Source organism: Zeus faber (assembly GCF_960531495.2).
Source record: "Zeus faber genome assembly, chromosome: 16".
NCBI classification, from domain to species: Eukaryota; Metazoa; Chordata; class Actinopteri; order Zeiformes; family Zeidae; genus Zeus; species Zeus faber.
In genome coordinates this window covers 12,070,914-12,096,503 of record NC_137202.1, presented here as the reverse complement: position 1 = coordinate 12,096,503, position 25,590 = coordinate 12,070,914, and the positions used below count along the sequence as shown (strand labels likewise).

The 25,590-nt window shown below is 42.5% G+C and overlaps 1 protein-coding gene across 1 annotated transcript; it reads right to left on the bottom strand.

Annotated features, from left to right (window-relative positions):
• Window positions 1-1,253: 1,253 nt before the first annotated feature.
• On the bottom strand, window positions 1,254-14,073 carry eno4 (enolase 4; the record flags this gene model as incomplete). The annotated part of the gene is made up of 13 exons (XM_080016368.1): window positions 1,254-1,330; window positions 2,021-2,138; window positions 2,451-2,512; window positions 3,102-3,300; window positions 5,353-5,478; window positions 6,116-6,280; window positions 7,358-7,426; window positions 8,035-8,163; window positions 8,304-8,503; window positions 8,768-8,898; window positions 10,023-10,198; window positions 13,142-13,270; window positions 13,909-14,073. The coding sequence occupies 13 exons, from the start codon at window positions 14,071-14,073 to the stop codon at window positions 1,254-1,256; spliced, it is 1,746 nt and encodes a 581-aa protein (XP_079872494.1).
• Window positions 14,074-25,590: the final 11,517 nt, after the last annotated feature.

The window sequence follows — 25,590 nt, the reverse complement described above, 5'->3', positions numbered from 1 at the left end:
GCTTGTGGACATCAAATGTCACCTTAAGCTCAAAATAAATCTACCTAATCCATCTATATAAAGACATGCAGTAAATTGACACCTATTTGATCGAAACCAAATAATTGAACTACAAACAAGCTACTATGCGCTGGTCTATTGTGCTCTCTCTGGGCACCAAGTCGCCGGACATGTCGCAGAACAGCGGCGTGAATAAGCGGTGACTCACTGGAAGGCCCGTCAATGCAGCTGCCTTTCCCTGCGCGCCGCGGCGCAACGTGCTCGCGGAGCCTTCTCCGCTTCCCGCTGCACAACAACGGGCCCCTTCTGCCGGCAGCCGGAAGCTCCCACCGCTGCGGAATGGACATTTATCTGTTGTCTTTTGCAGTCTGACATAATCGCTTCCTCCGAGGAACCGTGGAGGACGTGAGAGGGGTCGGATGAGGTGTCGAGCGGTTATGAAGAGGCCTTTCCTCCCGACACCCCGAACAATGACGAGCCTCTATTTGTGAGCCAACATTGAGGAGTGGGTCTGTGCGTCAATGTTTGTGTGTGTGTGTGTGTGTGTGTATGTGTATGAGACCGCGCACGCACAGGCTTTAGCACGGGGCTGCTCTAATTATTTTTATTTCTGCTATATTTGTAGACCAGGATTCAAATATTGCGGCGCTGATCAATTAAGCTTCATCTTAGAACCTCTGCTTGCATCATACCGCTTTCCAGCAGCGGCGAAAGGAGATAAAAGAAAAGATAAAAGGTGGATTTAAAATGGCCGTCCCGCTTGTTCAGCACTTCCAGCCGCCCCGCGGAGCTCGCCCCGCGTCTCGCTGCCTCTCCCATCGTCTGTCGCCAGACGACATTTTCACGAAGAAAGAGTCGCGTGTTTGTGTGAGGCCGAGGCGCAGCCTTCACAGGACAATGTGTTTGAGCGCTGGAAATGTCAAAAGGTGTAATGGCTTTGCAAAGCCGGTTTATTTGTTGCCCTTCGGCATCCAGCGAATAGCAATTTTTTTTTCTGAACAGAATTTGAAATATGAAATGTAAGAATCTATTTAGAGGCAGTTTAACGCTGCAAATAACAGGAAATCTGTTTGTGTTTTTCTAAAGGCTCGAAAAAAGGCTACGGAGGACTATGGATTCGTTTTTTATTTTTCATTGTCGGGGGGGGGGGGGGGGAAAGGGTTGTGTCATTAAAATGTAAATCGCCCACGTTGGAGAAAATGTACAGTCGCGCGGCTCCCAGCGCAAACACGCGGCAGTACAACGGGGAGCATTTAGTTTTGCTCCGGGCTTTGCGGCTGCTCCTCTATGTATTCAACAAGCAGCGGTGGGGGGTGCTTCTCCCTGGACACTGTGGACAGGAGAGAGGGGGGGTTGAGAAATAAACAAAGTAGACAACAAAGGAGGGCTGAATGTGTCCAAAGTACAACTGCTGCCGCCGCCGCCGCCGCGGGCTGACGGCAACGGCAGATTGCCAGTCGGCCTCACTCCGCTCTGGCGTTGTCATGTTTTGATGATGTTTTCTATTGATCTCATCTTCTGCACATGCACACGACACACAAACATACTCTCTCGCTCTCTCTCCCTCTTGCTCGCTCGCTCTGCGATTTGGAAAAATTAACGAGCAAAACAAACAAACTTGTCGTTGCAGGCAGTTCGATTTACACAAAGATGAACTCTCCTTTCAGTAATTGTCCGACGGGGGGGCGAGCGTGCGTTTCTATGTGTGTGTAATTAGGAGGCCAATTAACAGATCCGAGCTATTTTTTCATGTTCCATTCACACACTCACTGTCACACACACACACACACACACACGCACACACACAGATGCCTTTCTATGATTCCTGCCACAGTTTCCTTTCACGTCTAAGGCAGAGCGTGGGTGAGATGTGTTTTCACAAGCCCGGCTGTTAATACCTCTCTCTCTCTCTCTCTCTCTCTCTCTCTCGCTCTCTCCCTCCCGGTGGCTTTGTCTCGCCTCCTTTTATTTCCCCGCTCGACTAAGAAAAGACAAGGGAGGGGTGGAAAAAAAGCCCTACCCAAGATTCCCTGCTGGGCCAGCTCTTCCTCTATAGCAATCAGACGGTTGCATTTAGTCAGCCGCTCCGCGCCGGCCAGACCTCCCAGTTTGACAAAGCTCATGCCCAGTCCAACGGCCTGGAGGGGAAGGTGGAGAGAGGGGAGGGAAAAGCTTTAAACGTGTGTGGAGCATCACTGTGTGACCGGCAAAGGGAAGGAAAGAAAGGGGGGGAAGTGGCGGAGAAAGGGGCATTGTTTCTCGGCTTTGAATGCGCGACAGCCGCTAAACTGTTTATGATATCATTCAAACGGAGGTGGCTCAAGAGAAGGACTGCAGAGCGAGGGAAATTAAACGAGAAAACAATTGAGATAATATGAATTTTGAAAAAATGCTCCGTGAGGACCATCCACTCGACAGAGGCGGAAGACAAATAGATATTTGAGGCTCACCAAGTCTGACAGAGAGTCCTCGCCACATGGCTCGTTGCACGTTGCGCCAAGGATGAGAGCATCTGGTGTTACACACACACACACACACACACACACGTCAATTAATGAACAGTTCATATAGAGATAATTGAAGTACCCATCTATTTACACAGCACATAAGATGGCCAAATCATCATGGAACAACTGTACTAAGTTAAATATTCTGGTGCTGCCGCAGATTTGCAGGGACAAAGTTAAACGTTTAACTGTGCTGAGAAAAAGCTCTCCCCTGCCAAATATATATATATGGCTTTATTTTTTTACATTTTAATATGCGCAGATATATATATGATGTCTTTTGCGGTAAAATATGAATGTATAATTATCTATTTGGCCTAACCTAGACCAAAGGAAACCAATGATGTCGGTCGTTGACACGGCAGACCCTGTGGATTTGCCGGTTCAGAGTGTTCTGGCGTACTGGATAGTACCAAGATAACAAGTTGCTTTGGAAATGCACATCGCACGAATTGACCAGTGGAAGGAGTTCAAGGGCTCAAAGTACGTTTCGATTTGTGGTGTGAGAGGTGATCATAATATCACAGATGCGTGATTTTTTTTATAACGACCGCTCCTGTTTAACGGGAATCCTTTCCTCCGTCATCCTTGTACCTTGGTTGTTTGCTGCGATGCGGATCAGGCTGCTCACCGAGGTCCCGGTGGTCTGCTTCAAGACGTGACCCCCGACCCCCGGGAGGGGCGGCGGGGCCGGGGACAGCACGGCCTGACCCGGGGGCTTGGCCGCGGCCTCACAGAGCAGGGTGCACGATGCCCCGATCGCGGCTCTCAGCTTCTCCCACTGGTCTAGGTCCTGAAAGGTAGGAAGAGATGATGAAGAGATGATGTGTCGCACAAATTCATACATGATACTTGTGCGCTTGTACGTATACATACAGAAACAGATCATAGATGAACGTTTACTGCCTAGCTAGTATATCTAAGAGGTGGTAAGATGATTTGTACTGATGTAGAAGTGTCATTACTTGACAAATATTGTGCCTAACTTCAAGTAAAAATATTGATTAAATGAATTGCACAAGTAAAAAGACATCCAAAATCTATTTTTATTTATTAATGGTTACTTTTATTAAACATGTGAGTGAAGACCCCTATTGATAATGAACAGGTTTACCAAACACCATTCAAATGAAATAATATGAATTCTGAAGTATTTCAGTGTAAAATACAATTTCACCAAAGAATCTTATTTATCATCCCATACTGCCGCAGTACAGTGACTACACCCAGAGCCAGTTTAGACTAGTCTACAGTTATTTGGCTGCCTTGGTCTTTGTTGTCGGCAGTTTTTGAACGCACGCTGAATTGGTGAGAAAAAATGAGCGAAAAATCATGGAACACAATAGACAAAATCATCAAAATACGCAAAATATACTCAATACAATGTGAGCGGTGGCTCCTGTGCGCGGCGGTGCTCAGTGTGAAGCTTGGGAGGCGGAGCGCCACTGGTCGAGTTGCAGACACCGTGGGTGAGAGATAATCACTTAATCACTTGAGATTCTTCAGACTGACTTGTCTGCTTGTTTTGCTGTGTCAGGAAAGGTCAGAATAATTTCAATTCGCTGATTGACTGAAGAAGACTATGGCCACTTAATCATTGAATTCTTTGTGTGGTTTGGCTTGATAATCAACTTTTTTTTCCATGTAAAATGTATCCATTAAATATAGATATTTGGAGACTCAGTACAATAAAGGTCGCCGCAGCATTTCGTTTAGGAGTAATGGAAGCTACTGGGACTTTCAATTTTTAACAGCATGATATCTGCTTGTTGTGTCGCAGGTTATTTTTTTTAACTACTTGACTCTTCCTCCCGCATGATTATCGGTCTATTTCTAACCTACCCTTTATTCCCCAGATCCCTTCAAATATTGCGTCCAAGAAAATCTTGCTGCAGCAACAATTACAGCATATTTGATATGTTTCAATGAGGCTGGCAGAACAGCGTTCCTCAAAGTCGACGGCTGTCAGCTGACAGCCGTCAGCTCTCCACGGGGGTCAATTCCGAGGCCCAGTTTTGTTCTCTTCACATCAGTTTCCACTGCGATATTTTATTTGCAGTCGTGGCGGAGCCACCTAGCTCGACTCTCTGTGAAGCCCGCTGATCTCAGTGTGTGAAAAACACATTTCTATTGTGATTTCCTGAAACTCTGAACAGAAACCCTTGTGATTAGGCCCAAGCACATTGCAAGACAGAGCCAATCCATTAGTTGTCTTTCGCAACATACCAAATCTGTTGCAAGAAATATTGGGGTCCTGTTGGACGGCGATTTTGAACTTTGATCATACTTAGAACATCACACCAAATTCAGCGTCCTTGCACTGTCTCCTTGTACAATTTACAATTTAAAATTAATTTTAAGACTTTGCTGAGATCTTTTAAGGCTCTTCGTGGCCCCAGGCATATCCCGATTTTACCAGTATTTTGTATGATTTGACTTTTTAGTTATATATATTTATATATCACTTTTGCTATACATTAACATTTATATATATATATATATATATATATATATATATATATATATATATATATTTATTTATTTATTTTTAAATTAATCACTTTGTTTTTTTACCATCTGCAAAACAATATATTATTGTTGTGCTGTGACTGTGTTAAGTCTATTCTTCTTTTTGTTGTTCATCTTCTTCATAGTATTATTATTGTTATAAAGGTAAGGTTGCTGAAACAAACATATTATATTTATCTTTTACAACTTAACATCAACTAATGGAAATTATTTTTCCTGCATTAAATACAATACAATCCAAGTGCAATGAAATGAGATGATGCAGCGGAAAGTGTTTATCCCTGCTGAACCGGAGGTGACAGGGTTTTCGACTTGCCTCTTTCCTCAGTGGATCGATCAAAGCCTGGACTGCTGGATATCTAGTGACCAGACCCTGATACAGGTCGACTAGTTCATCTGGGGATTTAGGACCGCCGGTGACCACCTCATACTTTCCTTTTGACTGCGGGGAAGAGGGGGGAAAAAATTAATAGAGACCTTCGCACCTACAAAGAAATAAGACTTAAGTGTATGATAACGCTACATAAACAACCTGTTCCTCCTGTCCTCCTGCAAAGTCGCTTTATCTCATATAAGAATCGAAATTCTAATTGTATCCTGAAAAATGATCGTATTCCAATTTGAAGCTCAAAATAGCTCAAATATTTCAAATTTCATTGTTTTCCATCAGTATCAGCTCCCAGGGAATAAATCCACATTTACACTTAGTTATCCCGAGAGCAAAAGACCCAAAGGTACTCTCTTAAGTTCACTCTTTCTTCTCTGATTTGACGCATCCGCTAGTTTGATACAGGATGAAATCATGTTTAATGAACCAAATGTATAGTGTGGCCACAGGCAGTGGAATTAGAATGCCATACTTCAATGAATGTGACTAGAAAATTCCAAATACAAACCCAAGCATTCAATTACAATAATGTGAGTATATAATTAGTTACTTCCACTCCTGTTCATTTGCCTCCACTCCATCCATCCGTCTCCCTCTTCATCTCAAATGAATCGCTCTCTTGAGCAGCAAATACGTCCCTGTTTTGCACGAGAGGAAAGTACTTTTTCTTTTTTTTTACCCGTTAACTTACATAGTCCATTAGCTCTTGCGCGGCACAGTTTATTGCCAGATGAAGTTCCGTTCCAAGTGGCAGTTCAAGGTTGGCGCAAGCTTCAGCGATCACATCCAGCGGCTGCTCCAGGCGCTCGTACCCGACCACGAGCACTCCCGTGACGGAGAACATCTCCTGTATCGGCTGGCAGCCAACACAGGGAATCTCTTTTCAGCTATTTCAGCGTACCAAAAATGTACATATTGCAAGGTTGGCCAGGGGAGAGCTAATTATTCAACGTGTAGGATACAGTGGCTGACTTTAGGTTCAGCGCTTCGGACCAAACAGGGCCGTCAATGCAGAGATATCTGGTCTGCGTAGTACAAACACTGCCAGAAAGGACAAGGTGAATGGTCATGCTATTGAAATATATTGTGTGATTTCTAATGCTCCCTTAATAATTTCTATGAACACCGACAGTACATGACGGCAAGATGATAGGCAGTCATGAAATCCTTAACCATTTTTGTATGCACTGTGTGATGAGGGCATATGTCTTTCAAGGCCTTATATTCCACTTATTTTATTTCCTTTCTGGGCCTCCTCTCCTAGATACTGCAGCAATTGTGCGGCAGGTGTGGCCTCGGGTTCTGAGTTAATATGACACAGCTCTGAATGGTTACTTGCCGAGGCTTGACGACCACAGGCAAATCTTTTACATCCTGTGAGCAATCTTTGTCTCTTGCTTTGCAGGCTTGTTTCTCTATCCTTTGTGGATTGAACGTCAGCTTCTACGCTGTTGACATTGCATGCATCCAAAGGCAGAAGCACCTCTGAACTGAGACATTTCACTTGTTTCTCTGCATTTGCTTGCGCTTTGTGCTACCTACTGTAGTCAGTTCCACTGTTTGAATCTGGTTTTCAAGGATGGAAGGGGGTGACGCGCCCTTCATACTGACGCATTTCATATTCTTGTAAACATTTTTTTTTTTAATTCGAAAAAATCTCGCAAAATTTAAAAACAGCTGGTTGAAGATAGGTTTTTGACAACCATATTTGAGAAACTCCAAAAATGGCAAAAAGGCACAAGATTTCCACGCTCACATTCCTAAATTCTGTTTTTGATTCAATACAGGGCTCCTTAATGCGGAAAAAAATAATAATCTGCTTTGGATGTTAGGTTTAAGATAGGTGGCCTTCAAACAACACTCCTGAAAATCCTCTCTCAACCTTGAATTGTCCCACTTTGGTACAGTGGAAATTCGTGGAGGTGTCCCTCACCCCGGCTTTTGATGCAGCGCTCATTATTCGGATCATCTCTTTTTGAATCTTGAGGGCCATCTCCGTGATCTGTTGAAGTTCAATAATGTTCAGTGTTTCTGCCCAAATGGAGGAGGATGGAAGAATAAAAACACTTTCCCAAAAAACAGCCTCATATAAAACTAATGACAAAGACATATATTTAGTTTCTTTTACCCTTAGCTCCCGAAAAAAAAAACTTCAGAAAGATATATGCAAATAACATTGAACGTGAAGAGTACAAGACTAAATGGCAATAAGGCTGAGAAGATGGAGGACGAGAAGACAGAGGATGCCAAAGCAAAGCCTGAGGAGACGGTGGCTGAGAAGATGGGGAATGAGAAGATGGGAGGCCGTGGAGTCGGAGGCTGAGAAGATGGGAGACGAGAAGATGGAGGCCGAGTAGACAGTGGCGGAGAAGACGGAGGATGAGAAGAAGCTGGCGGAGGAGACCGAGGCGGAGAAGATGGGGGATGAGAAGACGGAGGCTGAGGAGATGGGGAATGAGAAAATGGAGGATGAGAAGATAGAGGCTGTGAGGATGGAGGATGAGAAGATAGAGGCTGAGAAGATGGAGGATGAGAAGATAGAGGCTGAAAAGATGGAGGCTGAGAGGATGGAGGATGAGAAGATGGAGGCTGGAAGATGAGGTTTGGTACTTGTTTGACGCTCTGTCCCGCTCTGGGTATCATGATGATCTCCTCCAGTAGGTTGAGTTTCCCCGGAGAGGACTTTCCACAGCTCAGCAGAGTCACCAGGGGAACAGGGACGTGGAACCCCGTCTGAGTCTGAACGGAGACGTAAAGTTACACAACACAGTCACTACACAGAAGCATCCAACCATGCAACCATCCATCCATCCATCCACCCATCCATCCATGCACCCACCAACCCATCCATCCATCCATCCATCCATCCAACCATCCACCCATCCATCCATCCTGTTGGCTTTCTGAATGACCTCCTTCCTCAGAGTTGATATGTATTGGTACAGAGGAACGTCCAGTAGCTCTGCTGCGGTTTTAGCCACCGCCAGCGACACCGAGCCGATGGCGACGCTTCCGGGAAGCTCCTGTTCCGGTGGAGCACGTGGGGGAATCTGCTTCTCTGCGCTGGCGTTCTTTTTAACTGTGTAGGAAATGGGAAGCAACAGACAAGTTAAAGCCTGGTGCTGCGTGGAATGCTTGGGTCTTCAGGTGTGGCTTACATGTTGGCTTACAGGAAAGGGCTAAGGAACAAATGTTAATGTTCCATATTATTAAAAACTGAAACTGATTCATGGCAGTAGCGTGAATGAGTTACTTTGAACTTGACACATATATCATTTGCTATTTTGCACAATGCGCCCAAATAATAATGAAGGCCTTGTTCCCCTCGCCGTGTGTTGCTTACCTTTGCCACCCTTCTTCTCTTTCTCCGGCACAAGTGGCGTCACCGGAGCCTCCACCTCAGGCTCCACCCTATTTGCTTTCTCCCTCCTCTTGACCTCCTCCTCTTCCAGATAGCGTACCTCCAAAAAATCGCTGTCCAATAAACCATGATGTTGAATGGAATGTGTTTTGTGTGCACACGTGAAGGCATTAAAGGGGGATTCCACCCTTAAAGGTCCTGAATTGTTCTCATTGCATTCAAAAAGGAGATTTAAAGGCCTTATCCCATAAGAGAGAACCTCGACGGCCGTTCTTCTAGAGATCAGGATGATGGACCACAAGAATTTATGGAGCGGTTTAGCCCCTCGGGCCATAATAGCGAAAGCTAATTCATTATTCCCTTCTGTTTACTCATGTGAGATGGTGTACGGGCAACCAATGAGGTGCACTGTGATGATATGATAGGCTGTGACAAACAGCAAACCGATGCAGGGCTGTGACCCCTACGCGACCCCACTCAAGAAACTCAATGACGGGATTTGACCCAATTGTATGTAAACATGGTGGAAGGAATCCTGCCATTTGTACGTTTCCCTCACAATGTGCTCTGCACACTTGTGAAATGTATAATTGAGGAATTGCTGTCCCTCCGCTGGGCATGATCTCACAGCTATTCCAAATTCAGACTTTGTTGTATTTGAATTAGATTAAGGAGAGGCAGCTTTGCAATGCGAGACCTTGATGCTAAGAGTAGCGGGCTAGAGCTCTCCCCCCAATATTCCACGCTCCCTATTGTAAGCGCCCCGTGCCTTCAACTATCTGAAGTCTTTGCACAGCCTTCCAATTTGTCCCGGAATTGATTTTAAGATACTGCTCTCCGTTTTTAAATCTCTCAATGGGTCACGGTCAAAACATATCCCGGTATGAACCGTGAAGATCTCTTAGGTCCTGAAATGTGCCGCACAAATAAACATTGCCTTGCCTATTTTGTTTCATATACTGAATTGGAATCTGTGCGAAGACATGCGCACAATTAATAAAAAAAAAAACATTTACTATTAACCGTTTAATGACCGAATAGTGCACTGATGCTGCACTATTTGGTTTTAAACCAGAAACATCAGGGGCTGTCTCAGACCCAGGCTCTATTACAGTATAAATCTAAGATACAGATTTGTACGGATTGCCAGTTTGGATATTGGAGAGTCGCTGTCTCATGCGCCCACAGTAAAAAGAACCAAAGAGAACAAAGAGCATCTGATGTATCAGTACATTACCTGAGTATGCCATCAATTCCCGTCTGGTCAAAAGGACTGAGACCCTGGAGCATTTGACTCAGAACCCCATTGATCCAATAAAGAGCAATATCAACATGGTTGGTCCTGGCGTCTGGACCATCTGCGCTTTGTTCAAGGAAGCCAAAGTCGCTGGAGATGGCAGCGGACGACATTCTCTAAACACCAAGGAGGGCAACGAATATATCAAATGGACAGTGGGAAAACTATGAGCTTTCGTTCTAAGCTCAAGTAACCGGGCCTAAAAGCCAACACTTAAAATAGAAATACAACTTCCTGACATCAACCCTCCCTTTGACCCTTTAATCAGGTAGTCTCGAGCGACCTGAGAACAGAATATACATAAACAACCCCCTCCCAAAAAAGAGGACAAACATCTGTGTAATCTGCATAAATGCTAGTGTTATAATGGGTTAGGGTTAGGGTCAGGGTCAGGGTTTGTCTGAGAAATATTGTTATTTATGTTGAACGTAAATAATAAGGGGCCACGGAATGGATCCAGGTGGAACCCCTTTAGATATTACATGGGAGGTTGATTTGATGCCAATAAATAAATATAGATTGTGTGTGTTGCCGACAAATATGCATAAAACCAGCTCTGAGCAAGATCATCCAGTCGAAGACCGTGTGACTTATGTAAGTAATATGTGTTTGTTTAGAAACGATGAACAGGTCAGTACGCTGAGGGCAGCGTTTCTAAGTAGCATAAATGGTACCGCTGTGAAAAGGCCTCGCAGCAGTGCCCTCGTTTAGCACCCCGCCACGTGCCAACCAAGTTAATGGATGCAGTGAGACGATGAAGCGGTGAAAGTTTTTGTCACACATGGCTCGCTTGTCGCCTCTTTGCTATTCTCTACTGAATTGCACTCCAGGCCCTGACTGCGATGAGCCAAAACACTTCTGCTGTAACATCACCTCAAACTGACCTAGAACCGGACATTATCCGCAGGGTAGAGAATCTGAGTTAATGTCTTCTCTCTTTCTTTATGTGTCCTTCCTCCTCTCTCTCTCTCTCTCTCTCTCTCTCTCTCTCTCTCTCTCTCTCTCTCTCTCTCCTCTCTTTCTTTCTGATCACGAGCGTCGCTCGTCCTCTTTACACCTGGTGTCAACATGCGTCTTGGGCGATACGATCACAGGTGGACAGTTCTGAGTACGTCTGTTCACACCTGGCATTAGAATGCGTCTCCACATGCGTCTCGAGTGACCGCTTGTGACCGGATCTCACTTCCCTGCTCTATATGCAAAGAAACACCTACATCATTTCCGTTGGCAAAAAGCAAATGCCAAGACTCTAACTTCAAGACAGCAGTGAGCCGTAAATGGCGCGCCGGGTTTTCCTGTGTTTTTCTTTTCGATGTATTTATTTTCGTTCTTTTCCTTCTTCTATGAAACGAAAATTTCAAACACAACTCAGGGACTGTCCTGTTCCCACATTGGATCGCTGCGTAATGGAGAGGGGGCGATCTCCGACCCACTGCGCGTTCGGGTTCCCGTGTCTCCGGGGAAAAAAAACAATCAAAACAAAGTGTGTGTTTCATTTTAGATGTATTTGTTTTCCTCCGTTTCCTTATTGAGCAGAAGAACAAAACCTGAGTGTCCCGTGTCGCGTCATGCACATCTCCCTGTTGCTTTCCGTTGCTCTAGGACTTAATTTAGTGAAATTAAGTACCAAGTAAAAATACTTTACTTGTAAAAAATAAATCCTGCAGTTCTTTAACGGGTAGACTTTCTCAATTTCCCAACCAGGCTTTAATGAGGCGCGAATGAGTATGTACTTCCGCCTACGCAGAGGACCTCATTTGAGTAGGCCGTCTTTCAATGTGGCCCAGGACACATTTGCGTTGCCACTGCTAAAAGAATGTGGCCATATGCGGCTCAGACCACCTCCAAATGTGGTCTGAGCGATCCCAATCTCAATGCGTCCTCAACGCGGTTTAAGTGCATTCACACCTGTACTTGGAGCTGTCCGCTTGCGATGGGATCACCCAAGACACATTTTACAGCGTGACGGCGGTGATGACGTCGCGGCTAGTTGGCCACTGAAATTCTAGTTTGTCATCGACCACGAAAAAAACCCAAAAAACAAAAAAAGGCGCAACCCTAGTCAACAACGGGCGCTGTTTCCTGTCACCACAGATTAGTGTCAGTGCAGAGTGTGGACTAGAGGGGGCACGGTCATCAATCTCCTTTATTGTGAATTCTCTCCTAAACCCTAAGCAATACAGCGTCATTTGACTATAGACACAGTATGTGGATGAATGTCTGTGATGGCATTTTTGTGTTTGTGCAAGAATCCCAATGACGATGGGTCCATATCCAGCGAGTCCTCAACTTGAACCGGGCTACATTTGTACAAAGGTTAATTTCAGCCTCTTGGCCCCATGGACCGACGGGCCGTGCGCCCTAGTTTCACAGTGTCACGTCTCACTTTGTTTTTCAATACTGTAAGAAAAAACCTGAAACGGCACTGTCATCTGACAGCGCTCATGACCCCAAGCTGCCTCTTTGCATCGGAGCGTTCTGCGTCATTTGGTTTTGACACGTTCACTGTCAGAACATAAACATTGCCTTAGCTTTGCCATTATCCATCAGTGATGTGGGGGAGGGGGCGTTCATAAATTGATGTCAACAACCGTTCCGTAAACATTTTGAGCTCCTATTTGAAATGTAATGTTTGGTCGTTCTTCAACTTGTTTAGGAGATTTGGGGGGTGGGGGGGGGGGGGGGGGGTGGGGGTGTCTAAAAGATGCAATTCCATTAGCCGAGTCAAAATGATTGTAAGACAACAACATAAACATTAACAATTAACATGAAACATCAATCAATCAATAAATCAGAATGGTCAGAGTCAGGATAAATAAATAACAAGAAATAAATTGAAATGAATGAATGATTAAATAAACAAATAAATAACTCAGAATGATCAGCATACAAATAAACAAATATAATGACCTGGGGAACCTGGCCGTCTTTCATTTTGTGTTGTTTTCACGAAAATCCACCCACCCCCACCGGTTGAAACAAGCAGACCAACAAGGCAACAAGCAGGCAGGCAGACAGAGGCGTGGACGCGCCAAACGGGTGTGAATGAAAGAAGAGACCTGCTCCTGGTTCCTGACGATGCACATCACCTGTGCTCGGACGGACCCTTGCCCCCTGGCGTCGTACACCCCGCGGCCCCTCAGTCTGCTGATGCTCGGCGCCACCGACAGTTTCATGAAGTAGTTTGCCTGGTGATCGAAACACTGTCATTCACAACCTCACAGAGCCAAAAAACTCACTGACTAACTGACTAACTGACTAACTGACTCACTGACTAACTGACTAATTGACTAAGTGACTAACTAAGTAACTGAATGTATCACTTAAAATAACTCAGCTATTTACTAAACCAGATGTTCGATGTTAAAACATCCCATAAGGAATGTATGCATTCACTTCACTATCTAATAAACTGCTGATATTGTTTCACATGCAATCAAAGTAATTCAATTTTTGAATTACTTGAATTACTTGAATTTGTGAATGTGTGATCCAGCCAATACAGGAACACATTCAAAATGTATTAACAAATGAACAAAAAAACAACATAAAACATTGTTTCCCTAAAATATGTTCCTAGATTAAAAATAAATAAATTGGAATGTCGTATTTGAAAAAACAAAAAGTCAACTTTTGGCCGATGAACGGACTGGTACGAGATAATACTTTTATTCTAAATACTTGAAGTACCTAAACAGTTCAATGTCAATGTGGTGCCTTCACTGTTACAGTACTTATTTACTGTACTGCAGTTTTCCTCCAAGCCCCAGTAGAGTGTGTTCGAAAGCAGAACAGGGTCCTGCTGGGTGCAGGTGTCAGCTCGTACCAAATAGCCGTAGGTGTCCTCGGGGTTGTGGAAGAACATCTGGTTGAGCACGGCCTCCAGGTCCTGGAGGATCGTGGTGCTGTTGTAGTACTCCGCAGCCCGGTTCTTCAGCGCCATGAACCGCAGCTCGTCGTCCGGGAGCCGAGCGGAGTCCGTGCGGGACATGGTGCGAAAAACAATCCTGTTCCTTGTTGTTGTCAACAACAAAAAAAAAAAAGAGCTATTTTCTGTCCCTCACAGTTGTTTACGGTCGTTGCCGGGAGACGAGCTGCGCGATAGTGTACGGCGGTTGCTCGGCAACAGAGTGTGACGTCCGGTCGAGCTGAGCCCGCGTGGATGGCGTGTGACGTCACTACCGCCCGTCACTGCGCGTTTGAAACTCGACAGGCCGTGACGAATTTAGACTGAAAATGGGAGAAAATATCAGACAATGTTAACTCCCATGGAAAATGACATTTTCATAATAGATACAGAAATGAATGGTGAAATTAAACACGAAAAAATAATGAAAACCTAACCTTCTGAGTAAAATGTATTTAATATAATCAATATTATATGTGCTATGCCCCCCCACAGACACACACACACACTTTTGTGTGTGTAGGCCATAGCACATATAATCTTGATTATATTAAAAACATTTTACTTTAATATAATCAATATTATATGTGCTATGGCCTACACACACATCATATATATATATATATATATATAAATTCAATTAAATGAAACTTCTAATCCAAAAAGTTTCAAGCTCTTTCTCCTTAGTAAACACTGTGGAGCACACACACACACACACACACACACACACACACACACACACACTGCCTGAAAACTATAGGAAAAAACTATAGGAACAAATCCCAGAAAAGGAGCGTTATTTGGAAGCGCTTAACCCTGGGAAAGTTGTATTGTGCTCCGTGTCAAGTTATGACCCTGCGGTGAACCATGAGAGGCCTCGAGGCTGGATGGACCGCACCGGACCTGGACACGTCGGATAGAATACACGAAATTAATCACTTTCTCTTTTTTTGTTCGTTTTTCCTGTAATAAAATGGTAGTGTGTGTATATATATATATATATATATATAATTTATTTATTTATTTGTTAGTTTGTTTGTTTAGTTGTTTATATATAAAAATCTTTCTTTTTTTTACATACATATATTTTTTTTGACATATATATACAGTATATATATACTACAAAATGTATATATATTATACTATTTTATTACAAGAAAAAAAAATCGATATATAAATATAAATGTTTGAACAATATATGCATTGGGAAAATGTGGACGTTTTTTTTTTTCTTTCCAAATAGCCGCGCTACAACCACCAGGTTGTGATTAGAGCCGCATAGATACGGGGAATAATGGCAGTAATAGTAATAATTATATACGTGTATTAATTACGATTTAACGAATGAGTTGTGATTTCAATTGTTTGACTAGATACCTGCATGTTAGTAGACTACCAAATGCGTCGTTGTGGCTAATTATCTTACGGTTTTACGCAAAATCATTTTGTTGAAGGATGATGTTCATCGTAAATATAGACACACACACACACACACACACACACACACACACACACACACACACACACACACACACACACACACACACACACATTTTTACTTTTACAATATTTCCTAATCCTTGAGCTTGTGACCGTAATCACTTGGTGGTGCTCTGCCACAATAAACTCTTGACCTCCGGCTTGTAAATCCTAAATGGCAGAGAATTGCGCGGCCTGGCGAATTAGGAACACGGTGAATTAAACGGGTGTCTGCGAGCCACAGCCGCGGCCACATCACGGGCGAGGGCGTTCAAAGCCCAAACTTCCACAACGCGCGCTCCATCCACACCCGGTCCCTTCGGCAGATTTAAATATCGTACGCGCGGCGGGGTCCTTCCCCGGAGGACGGGCGCCGTAGCAGCGGTCAAGGGTGGGCGTTCGAGGGGCCATCTTTTTTTGGGCGAATAAAGCTCCCGTCACGGGCGGCCAGGTCAAGTGAGTGTCGGCGCAGACGTGGGGATGATATTTCTGCCACTGGAGTCTCATAAAGGAGTCGCTGCCGTCGGGTCAAGTGTCGCCGTCGTCTCCGCATTTGGCAAAAAGAAACGCGTCAAACGCCTCCTTGCTTTTCGGCTTTGACGCGCCCGCCTCCAGCCCCGGCTCGTCTGTAAATCATGTTTGCCTTTAACTTGTACGCGAGTTAAGTATATGGGGTTTATATTCATTGTGTGTTTGCGTTTTCTTTCCCCCCGAAAATGAGATTTGAACTTGTTTTGACCGGTGTGACATGAACAACCATCTTACCCACTATTACCCACTATTACCCACTATTACAACAACACACTGCGACCCGGGCTTTTGGCCGCCTCTATATTTTTACTTGCAGACTATAAAACTTGGTGCTTTAGCGTGGACGTGCTTTTGTGGTGGCGATGCTTGGTGGGAAAATAATTCCACGAACTGGTTCGCGAGAAAACAGAATAAATCAAATAACGGGAAGCTGTGTAAACGGGGGGGGGGGGGCTGGCGGCTGTTCCGTGAGAAAAAATAAAATAAAAATAAACGTTTATTCATATTCTGCTCCAAAATAACCCGCGCGCAGCAGTTTAAGGTGTTTTTTTTTTCTTTGTTTTAAGTTGAGGTGACGAATCGTGCAGCGTGTGTTGTTGTTGTTTTTTTTTGACCTGTTATAATAATTATGGTTAACGACAACTTTAAAAAACACACACACACACACACACACACACACACACACACACAAAAATCGACATTTTTACACACAACACACGCAAGGAGAGACGCAGACGATTCAATGCCCACACACTGCAACGGTACAGCAATAAGCCAAGCAAATGTCTTCATTTGATTCCAAAAATATAAAGCATGTAAACAATGTTATTGACGCTCACTTCCCCTAAATGAAAGCGCATTTAAGCTTCCAACTAGAGACCACGAAGATCACGTCTGGAGCGTGGGGTCACCCAGAGGTCAGTCTGCTGTTGCTATTCTATTCTATTATTTTTATTATTATTATTATTATTATTATTATTATTATTATTATTATTATTACGGTTACTATTTTTATCGTTGTTATTATTATCATCGTTATTATTATTATTGTTGTTGTATTATTACTATGATTACTATTATTATTATCGTTTTTATTATTGCTATTATTGTTGTTATTATTTTTATTATTATTATTATTATTATTATTATTATTATTATTATTATTATTATAAGCCTATTATTATTTAAGCAGAACATACAACAATACGTATAAAAGCTTGGTGTAAAATATTACAGAAAGATCTTGTACTTTTTCCAAATGTTAATCATTTTCATAGTATTTTGTTTTTGAACAATTCCAGATGAGTTTTTAAGGCAGTGATAGCTTGGTAAAAGAAAAATATTGAAGGTTTCTTTTCATAAAGGGACATCTGCGTAAAAGCTTTGACGCTTTAAATTGCAATTTAAAAAAGAGAAGACATTTCCAAAACAAAGCTAAAGTATGATGAACATCAATAATAAAACAACACCAATCATACCATCGATGGTACTATTTCTAGGTGGACTTCACAAAAGGTGCAATTGGTGAACAACAAGATTCAAGAGGTTTATTCGTCACATACATATACATACTTTCATACATATATACAGTGAGATGTAATCATTTAGTAAGAAGTGACTTTACTTAACCTAGTCGGAAATTAAACATGTTTTATTGGGGGGGGGGGGGGTATTATTTAAATCGCGGGATAACGGGACAGGACCCGCCGTGACGTCACAAATCCGTGCGCATTGGTTGGTCTGCGAGATGCGAGGCGCTCGGAACACAAACGAAAACATCAAATCATATCATATCTGGCGGACAGCGAAGTGAGTGTTATGGAGGGAGAACGTCCCTACGGCGCTGCGTCTGTGGATGGTCGGTGTCGTCACACATTATTCGTTTATGGCCACACTTTCCTCTTTGTCACGGGTGACGTGAGCAAGGCGATCACGATCTACGTGAACTAAATGGGCTCAAATCCATGAAATGAGTCCATTGTCATTATCCTGCAGTTCAGAAGAAAGAAAAAAAAGCCCATGGGACTGTTCGATTATTTTTACATGTTGGTTAAAAAAGACCCTGTCAGTATGGGTGAATAGTGATAGTGTCGGTCAAACATTCTTTTCCCCCCCTAATGGGACCCCCCCCCCCCCTGAGACGTAAGGCGTTTCGCACCGAGCAGTGGCGGGGTCTCGGAACCGGGAGCTCCCCCGGAACCGGACGCCTTCAACTCCGAACGGGGTTTTTGGGGGGTTTTTTTTGCACGAGTTCCGTGTTGTATTTAGTCCGAAACTCTCACCGATTCCACTTTATCGCTCCACCAAAATCGTTGTTTCCGAACAAAGTCTGAGGCGAGAAATAATCCGACCCGGTTGCTGGATCGTGTTACATCTGCGAGACGTCGTCTCAAAGTCTCTCTCTGAGTTTCGTGAGGCGCGGGCTCGCGTCGGGACAGTTTTGTTTCATTGAGTGGGCGAAGAAAAAAAATAAATGAAATAAAGACTTCTACAATAAAAAAATGTATTTTGTTTTATTGTTTATTATTTTACTATTATGATTATTATTATTATTATTTTTTTTTTACTGAGCCCACGCACTGAGTGTGCGTGGGCTGGTCCCCACCCAGAGCGATGCGACTCGACCGGCGAGGGACCGGCGAGGGACCGGCGAGGGACCGGCGAGGGACCGGCGAGGGACCGGCGAGGGACCGGCGAGGGACCGGCGAGGGACCGGCGAGGGACCGGCGAGGGACCGGCGAGGGACCGGCGAGGGACCGGCGAGGGACCGGCGAGGGACCGTGGACTTACGTCTGGACCAATCACCGGCACTTACGTCACTGAAGGTTCCTCTTGTGCCCGGTTAGTCGTTGCTCCGGAGTAGGAGCTAAAAAAGTTCATCAAAACGGCGTTTTAACAACTATGAGCGTCCCTAGTTCCTGCAGCGCGGACACAAAAACAGGGACGGTTCCTGCAAAAGTTCTTAGAACTAAGAAAAGGTTCCTGCGGTGAGAAAACGCGCGCGTATGTGTGTGTGTGTGTGTGTGTGTGTGTGTGTGTGTGTGTGTGTGTGTGTGTGTGTGTGTGTGTGTGTGTGTGTACACACTTGGGAGCTGCGGGGGCCACTGATCATTCTGAGAATTTGCTCGTTGGCGCCACCACCTGGACAAAAAAAAAGAAAAATCCATGTTTTGTATTGCACCATGCTTATCTCCAGGCGATAAGCATACTATTATAGAACACAATAATAATAATAATAATAATAATAATAATAATAATAATAATAATAATAATAATTAATAATAATTTAGAGAAACTTGAATGAATATTGCTTGACACGCAAGGATATGATTAATAAAGTGATATACCAATGACAATGTTGCAGATAATATCGATAAGATATTAGAGATATTATAGATGAAGTGTATAAGTACATAGGCCAGACTATATGAATAGCTTTTATGGTAGGCTGTGTAAGGCCATGCGCATTGGGGCGGTTGTCTGGGGTTCAGGGGGTTCCCAAACTGAGCCCCGCGGCCCCCTCGGGGGTCCGCTGAGGAATTGTAGGGGGTCCGCAGCAAAATCATTATTAAATTATTTTCACCAAATATATTGGATTTAGAATCTATATTTAGATATATAGACATGCAAAAACAAATTATACATACATGCTAACTCTTACTAACTACGAAACAAATGATGATTGAGATTTTGTTGCGACGTTTGCCACTTTTTGTCAGTGCAAGTTAAATGCTGAACCACACAAATAAAGAATTCTACTTTTTGGGGCAGGTCCTCAGATAGGGCTCAGTGAGGGGATATTTGGGAACCCCTGGTCTATAACAAAGGCAGCAACTGGTCATGAGAGTGGACCAGTCTTGGCCGAATGGCACAAAATGCAGAATGATACGGGGGATAAGACGGCAACAGTTCTTTTAGACATACAGGACCTAGAACGCCTAGTCCTCTTTCAAAGATCCCATTACTTCCCGTCCCTAAAGTAATGTGTGTTTTCGTCAACATTGAGGCTCTTTCAGATGAGTCCACACATCTGATTGTTTAACTAATGGGGTTATGGTCTTGCTGTGGCCGGGGCTCAGGAGGTCACCGGGGGGGGGGAAAAAAGAGTCTCTGGGCTAATTAGAGCGTGGTGTGGAGGGGGACACACACACGGTCACGTGGTTGTCATCTCCAATTGGCCCCTGATTAAAACACCCTGGTCGTGTTTTCAAACTTGACCAGGTGTCGTGTGAATGGGAGTATTGGTGGTCTTTCATAGAGCCCCTTGCTCGAGTTTTCTGCAAGAAGAAACACAGCCTCCACACACACACAGTCTCTGACCGAGCAATGCACTTTGATTGGTTTGGGCTTTTCTTCCAGAATGCCCTTCCTGTGCAGACTTTATAATTAGTCTGCGTTTGTTGAAGATAAGATAAGGTAGGGAAAGACAACTGACACAAACGTTGAACGGGACAGTGCATGAATGTAGAGTAACATGGCAGACACAGAGATTCATTCAGGAGAAAGTAACGATTAAAATATGGAAAAAGTGAAATGCTGCCAAGCGCACGAGTTCATTTACCAGCACTGTGGACACGGTGATTATTTACCAGCTCATGTACTTGGGGTATATCCTCATCTTAAATAAATAATAATAGCAAAAAGAAACAATTAATGTAAAATAAAGTGAGGAAATGGACCAGATGATGCTATTGATGCTTTGTCAGACGACTTTAAAGGCACTTTTAACGGGCGTTGGGGCACAGGGCTTCCGGACAAAAAAAACAACAGAGCAAAGATAGATGAATTAAAGTGTGCAGATCATAGATCAAATGGTTGGTAAGTGAAAAAAAAGTACTTTGTCATGTCCTACCTGTATATTGTATCTGTATTTACTTAAGCATATTCACTTTTGGAGGTTTACTCTACTACATTTCTAACACAGGGCCTTGGGCAAAAAAATAAAACTTCCGACAGTGCTGAAAACCGCTTCCAATCCAAACACAAAAAGGAGAAAAGGAAGGAGCGGATGAAGAAAGTCCACCGTTTTTTTTTTCTTTCGTTTTTTTTGTGGTATGCACAACCTTTGGTATATAGACAAACTAATAACCCGTCGACCTGGCCGTGAACCCCCTTTCTTAAGGGTTTAAGGAGAATTACTCCACCAAGACGCACAGTCAGGCCACATTAAGCCGGTGAGGGCCACTTTACACCAAACCGCTAATCTCTGTGTTCCGGGCCCTGCCAACAGCAACACCCGCCCAGAATCACACTGTCACTTACTGGATAATACACAAATAATAATCGTAAAACGGCCTTGGACGTTCTGCAGAGCTCCATGGAAATCTATGGGAGCAGTAAAGTCACATATAAATGTCAGCCAACAAATGTAAGTATAGCAAGGTTACTTGTGAATAAGAAATATTATTATATCTACTACCATTCAGGATAGAATTATATGAATATAATAATAGATTATATTTTTCTATATAATCCAATTTGGGCAATCAATCAAATACATTGGGCCAAGATTTATTAAAACTAGTTATCAAGGGGGAAAAAATGTAAGAGATAAGCAGCAGCAAAAAAAAAAAAAAAGAATCTGACTTTTTAAGGTGGATCAATTTCTTTTCTTTTCTCTTTTTTCAGATTTCTCTCCAGCAGAGAAGAGGCAGAGAACAGGGACAAGAAATAGACAGAAGTACTCGACAAAACACGCGTCTTATCTGATCTGTTCCATTGTGTTGCTTTCCTATTTAAAAAAGTATGGTTTCCTTAACTTAATCGCCGCTTGCAAGAGCCAAACTAATGAAAATGAATAAAACATGATTTAATAATAATTGTCACATCGCTTATATAACAACTACATTAAATAATTACATGAACACATTTATTAAAATACCGCTAAAGGCAATACAAATATATATATATATGTTATTATTATATAATATTATTCATGGAAGGACATTAGTTATGTCTTTTTATTCCAATTTAAACTTCATTCTAATTTAAACTTTATTCTAATTCTTGGCAGGGAGTCGTCAACCTCCCTGCACGGCGCACGGACGCTCACGCATGCGCACTGCCGTCTCACTGTCGCCCCCTGTTGCCTCAGAGGTTGAACTGCAAATGGGTTTATTGTGTCGACAGTCAAGACTCAATAAACCTCGTCGTCTATGCCTATGCGCACGTTGAAATCGTTCTTTTCGACAAGTACAATACTTTTTTTTCTATCAGATAATCATATATAATTTTACAAAAAAACACAGTTGCAATAAATGTTATATCAAATATAGATTCTTATTCTTAACGGCCGTCCCGTTATTACTACCGATATTGCAATTATTACCATGAGTATTATCATCCTCATAACATACACTAGATAGATATACATATACCATATGGCTATTCACATATTTTCTTTGCCAGCACCAGTACCATCCTTTCATGGTATTGGCACACATTACTGCTATATACTATTTATACTTTGATTTAGCCCTGTCCGCCTTATCTTATCTTATCTTATCTTATCTTATCTTATCTTACCTTATCTTGTATAACTAATCTTAAACTAAACTGATCTTATCTTATATAACTTATCTTATCTTATTTAACTTATCTCATCTCATATAACTTATCTTATCTTATATAATGTGTCTCATCTTGTCTTATAGAACTTATCTTATCTTATATAACTTATCTTATCTTATCTAATATAGCTTATCTTATCTTGTCTTATAGAACTTATCTTATCTTATATAACTTATCTTATCTTATCTAATATAGCTTATCTTATCTTGTCTTATAGAACTTATCTTATCTTATATAGCTTATCTTATCTCATCTTATCTTATATAGCTTATCTTATCTTATCTTATCTTATCTTGTCTTATCTTGTCTTATATAGCTTATCTTCTCTTGTCTTATAGAACTTATCTTATCTTATATAGCTTATCTTATCTCATCTTATCTTATATAGCTTATCTTATCTTATCTTATCTTGTCTTATCTTGTCTTATATAGCTTATCTTATCTCATCTTATCTTATCTTATCTTATCTTATCTTGTCTTATCTTGTCTTATATAGCTTATCTTCTCTTGTCTTATAGAACTTATCTTATCTAGCTTATCTTATCTGGTTTTATATAACCTATCTTATCTTATCATATATAACTGATCTTATCCTGTCTTATATGACTTATCTTATCTTGTCTTATATAACTTATCTTATACAACTTATCTTATCTTATATATCTTATATTATCTTGTCTTATCTCCTGACTTGTTGTGTCTGAGTGTCCATACTGGAGACTGTATTGATTGGGGTGCTGATAGTTGCAATAGTCTCCAGCTGCCTGGAAATGGCCAATACCAATTTGGATGAAATTCAAGTATTTCTCAGAATAAAGACAAGGTCATACTGTGAGCATAGGACGATGCAGTGTGCTGTTTTTGGAAGATTCCAGATGAATGTAGAAACCTTTGTTGGACACACACACACACACACGCACGCACGCACACACACACACACACACACACACACACACACAAACACACACACACACACACACACACACACACACACACAGAATCAAACAAATAATAGTGACAGCACATATTGCAAATCCAAGAGGCAGTTATATCAGGACATTGATGAGTTATAATTAATGAATTCATAATTCATCCTAGTTACTTCAAAATGTTGGACAGACAGCATAAAAATATAAGGAAACATTTTAAAGATAAGCAGATCTTCATACCATCGAGCGTGACTTCAGTTTGTTCAAATACAAAAATAACAAATATTCAAATATTACAGTATAATAATAATAATAATAATAATAATAATAATATCATAGAAGAAATAGCTTCGCAATTCTATTTTTTCAGCCCATGCGTCCCCAGAAAACAGAAAGGTGTGGAGCAGAGGAGGCAACAGCCATTTGGAGGTCTACGCACCATGCGCCCCCTGGTGGCAGGGCGATGGTACTTCGTGTTATCTAAAAACAGCGGCCCCTGGTCCCTCACACTGGCAAGCACAGGGCATTTAGTGGAACAGCGTTTGCTACAGTGGTTTCAGTATCGCATTTTATATTCAACATTTAAAAAACACACCCCCTTCAATTTTTAAAGTGGAAATTAAAGACCCCCACCCCCCCCCCCCCCCACCCCAACTATTCGAAATTGAAATTGAACATTAAGGAAATGACAATTGTACCGATGTGGCCTGATCTAATCAAATCAAATGTATTTATTGATCTATAGATCACTTCAAAAATAAAGCAAAAATCACGTTGGCGAAGTGATTTTATTTTCATGTGCTTTCCAAAAATCTTGGATGAATATATATTTTAATGCTTGGCAAATGTAAAAAATTGAAACCGGATCATCAAATTCAAAATCGGTTTTGCATGAATGGTAAAAAAAAACAAAAAACAGTCTTTATATAATTGATGAGCAAGAAGGATTTTGAAAAACAAAAAAAAAAGGAGAAATACCTCTCAAACAATTTAGTCAGTTTAATGGGAAAGACCAGTAGATGGGGTCAGATGCAACGTTCTCCAATTTGTAGCCCTGACCCAGGACTCTGGTGACGTCATCGGACAGCAGTAGTCTGTCAGATGACGTCATCAGAGTCTGGGGTCAAGGCTGGGCGATATCAACTAATCACACGCAGTGTAGCATGTTTCATGGACCGAGCAACTTAATGTGCTTTACATCAATACAACATTAAAACGGTATTACAATGGCAGCGCGCGCACACACACACACACACACATTAAAAACAGGTGCTCTACTGAAATGCAAGAGAAAAAAAAACGTTTGTGAGGTAAGATAAGATGAGATAAAATATGCTGCGCATGCAACACAGAGTATTTTTATACCATTGCATCTAGGACAGAGTTAATCTGCAAGTGGAGTTCAACTCCTCAACCTGCAATGCAACACAATGCAACAACTCTGTGCTGTGGACGACGTGTAGGGTGGCAAGAGCGCAGCTTTTTGTAACACCACCACCAATCCCCCTCTTTGGAGAACAATTTAAACATGTTTTGGTCTCGAAACAACTAATCACTACTCCAAGGGGGGGAGAATCACCGGGGGTGAGACAAATAAACACCAAACAACATGTGCATGGAAAAACGTAAAACTAGAAACATCTGTTGTTTCGACAAAACAGAGTTAAAGTCAGTGAAAACTGAAACAGCAATTCGACACGTGGCCTCTTCCTGTTTATATATCACTTTCACACCAAAATTAGTGGGTTGACGCGGGTTTAAAAAACCCGCGTCAACCCACTAAAAATAAGCGTTTGACCGGCCCGCCACCCCGGAAAGTCGCAGTGCTCTGTGTTTGCTGATGGCAATTGCGGTCAGAATTGTGGGGCATGGGAGTGTGAGTCCTCCAAGCGAGTCGAACCCGACTCACTCTCACCCCTGCTGCCCCACAGACCCTGGCGACGGTTGAGTGCTGAGTGTTGTTCGGAGTAAGATTTGTGTGCGAGTATGTGTTCTAAGCTAAAATGAGTGGTATTAAAATTGCAGGACTGACGAGATGCACGTCGGGGCAGGAGCATGGCGGGCAAGATGGCAGCCGCCCCGTCACATCCCT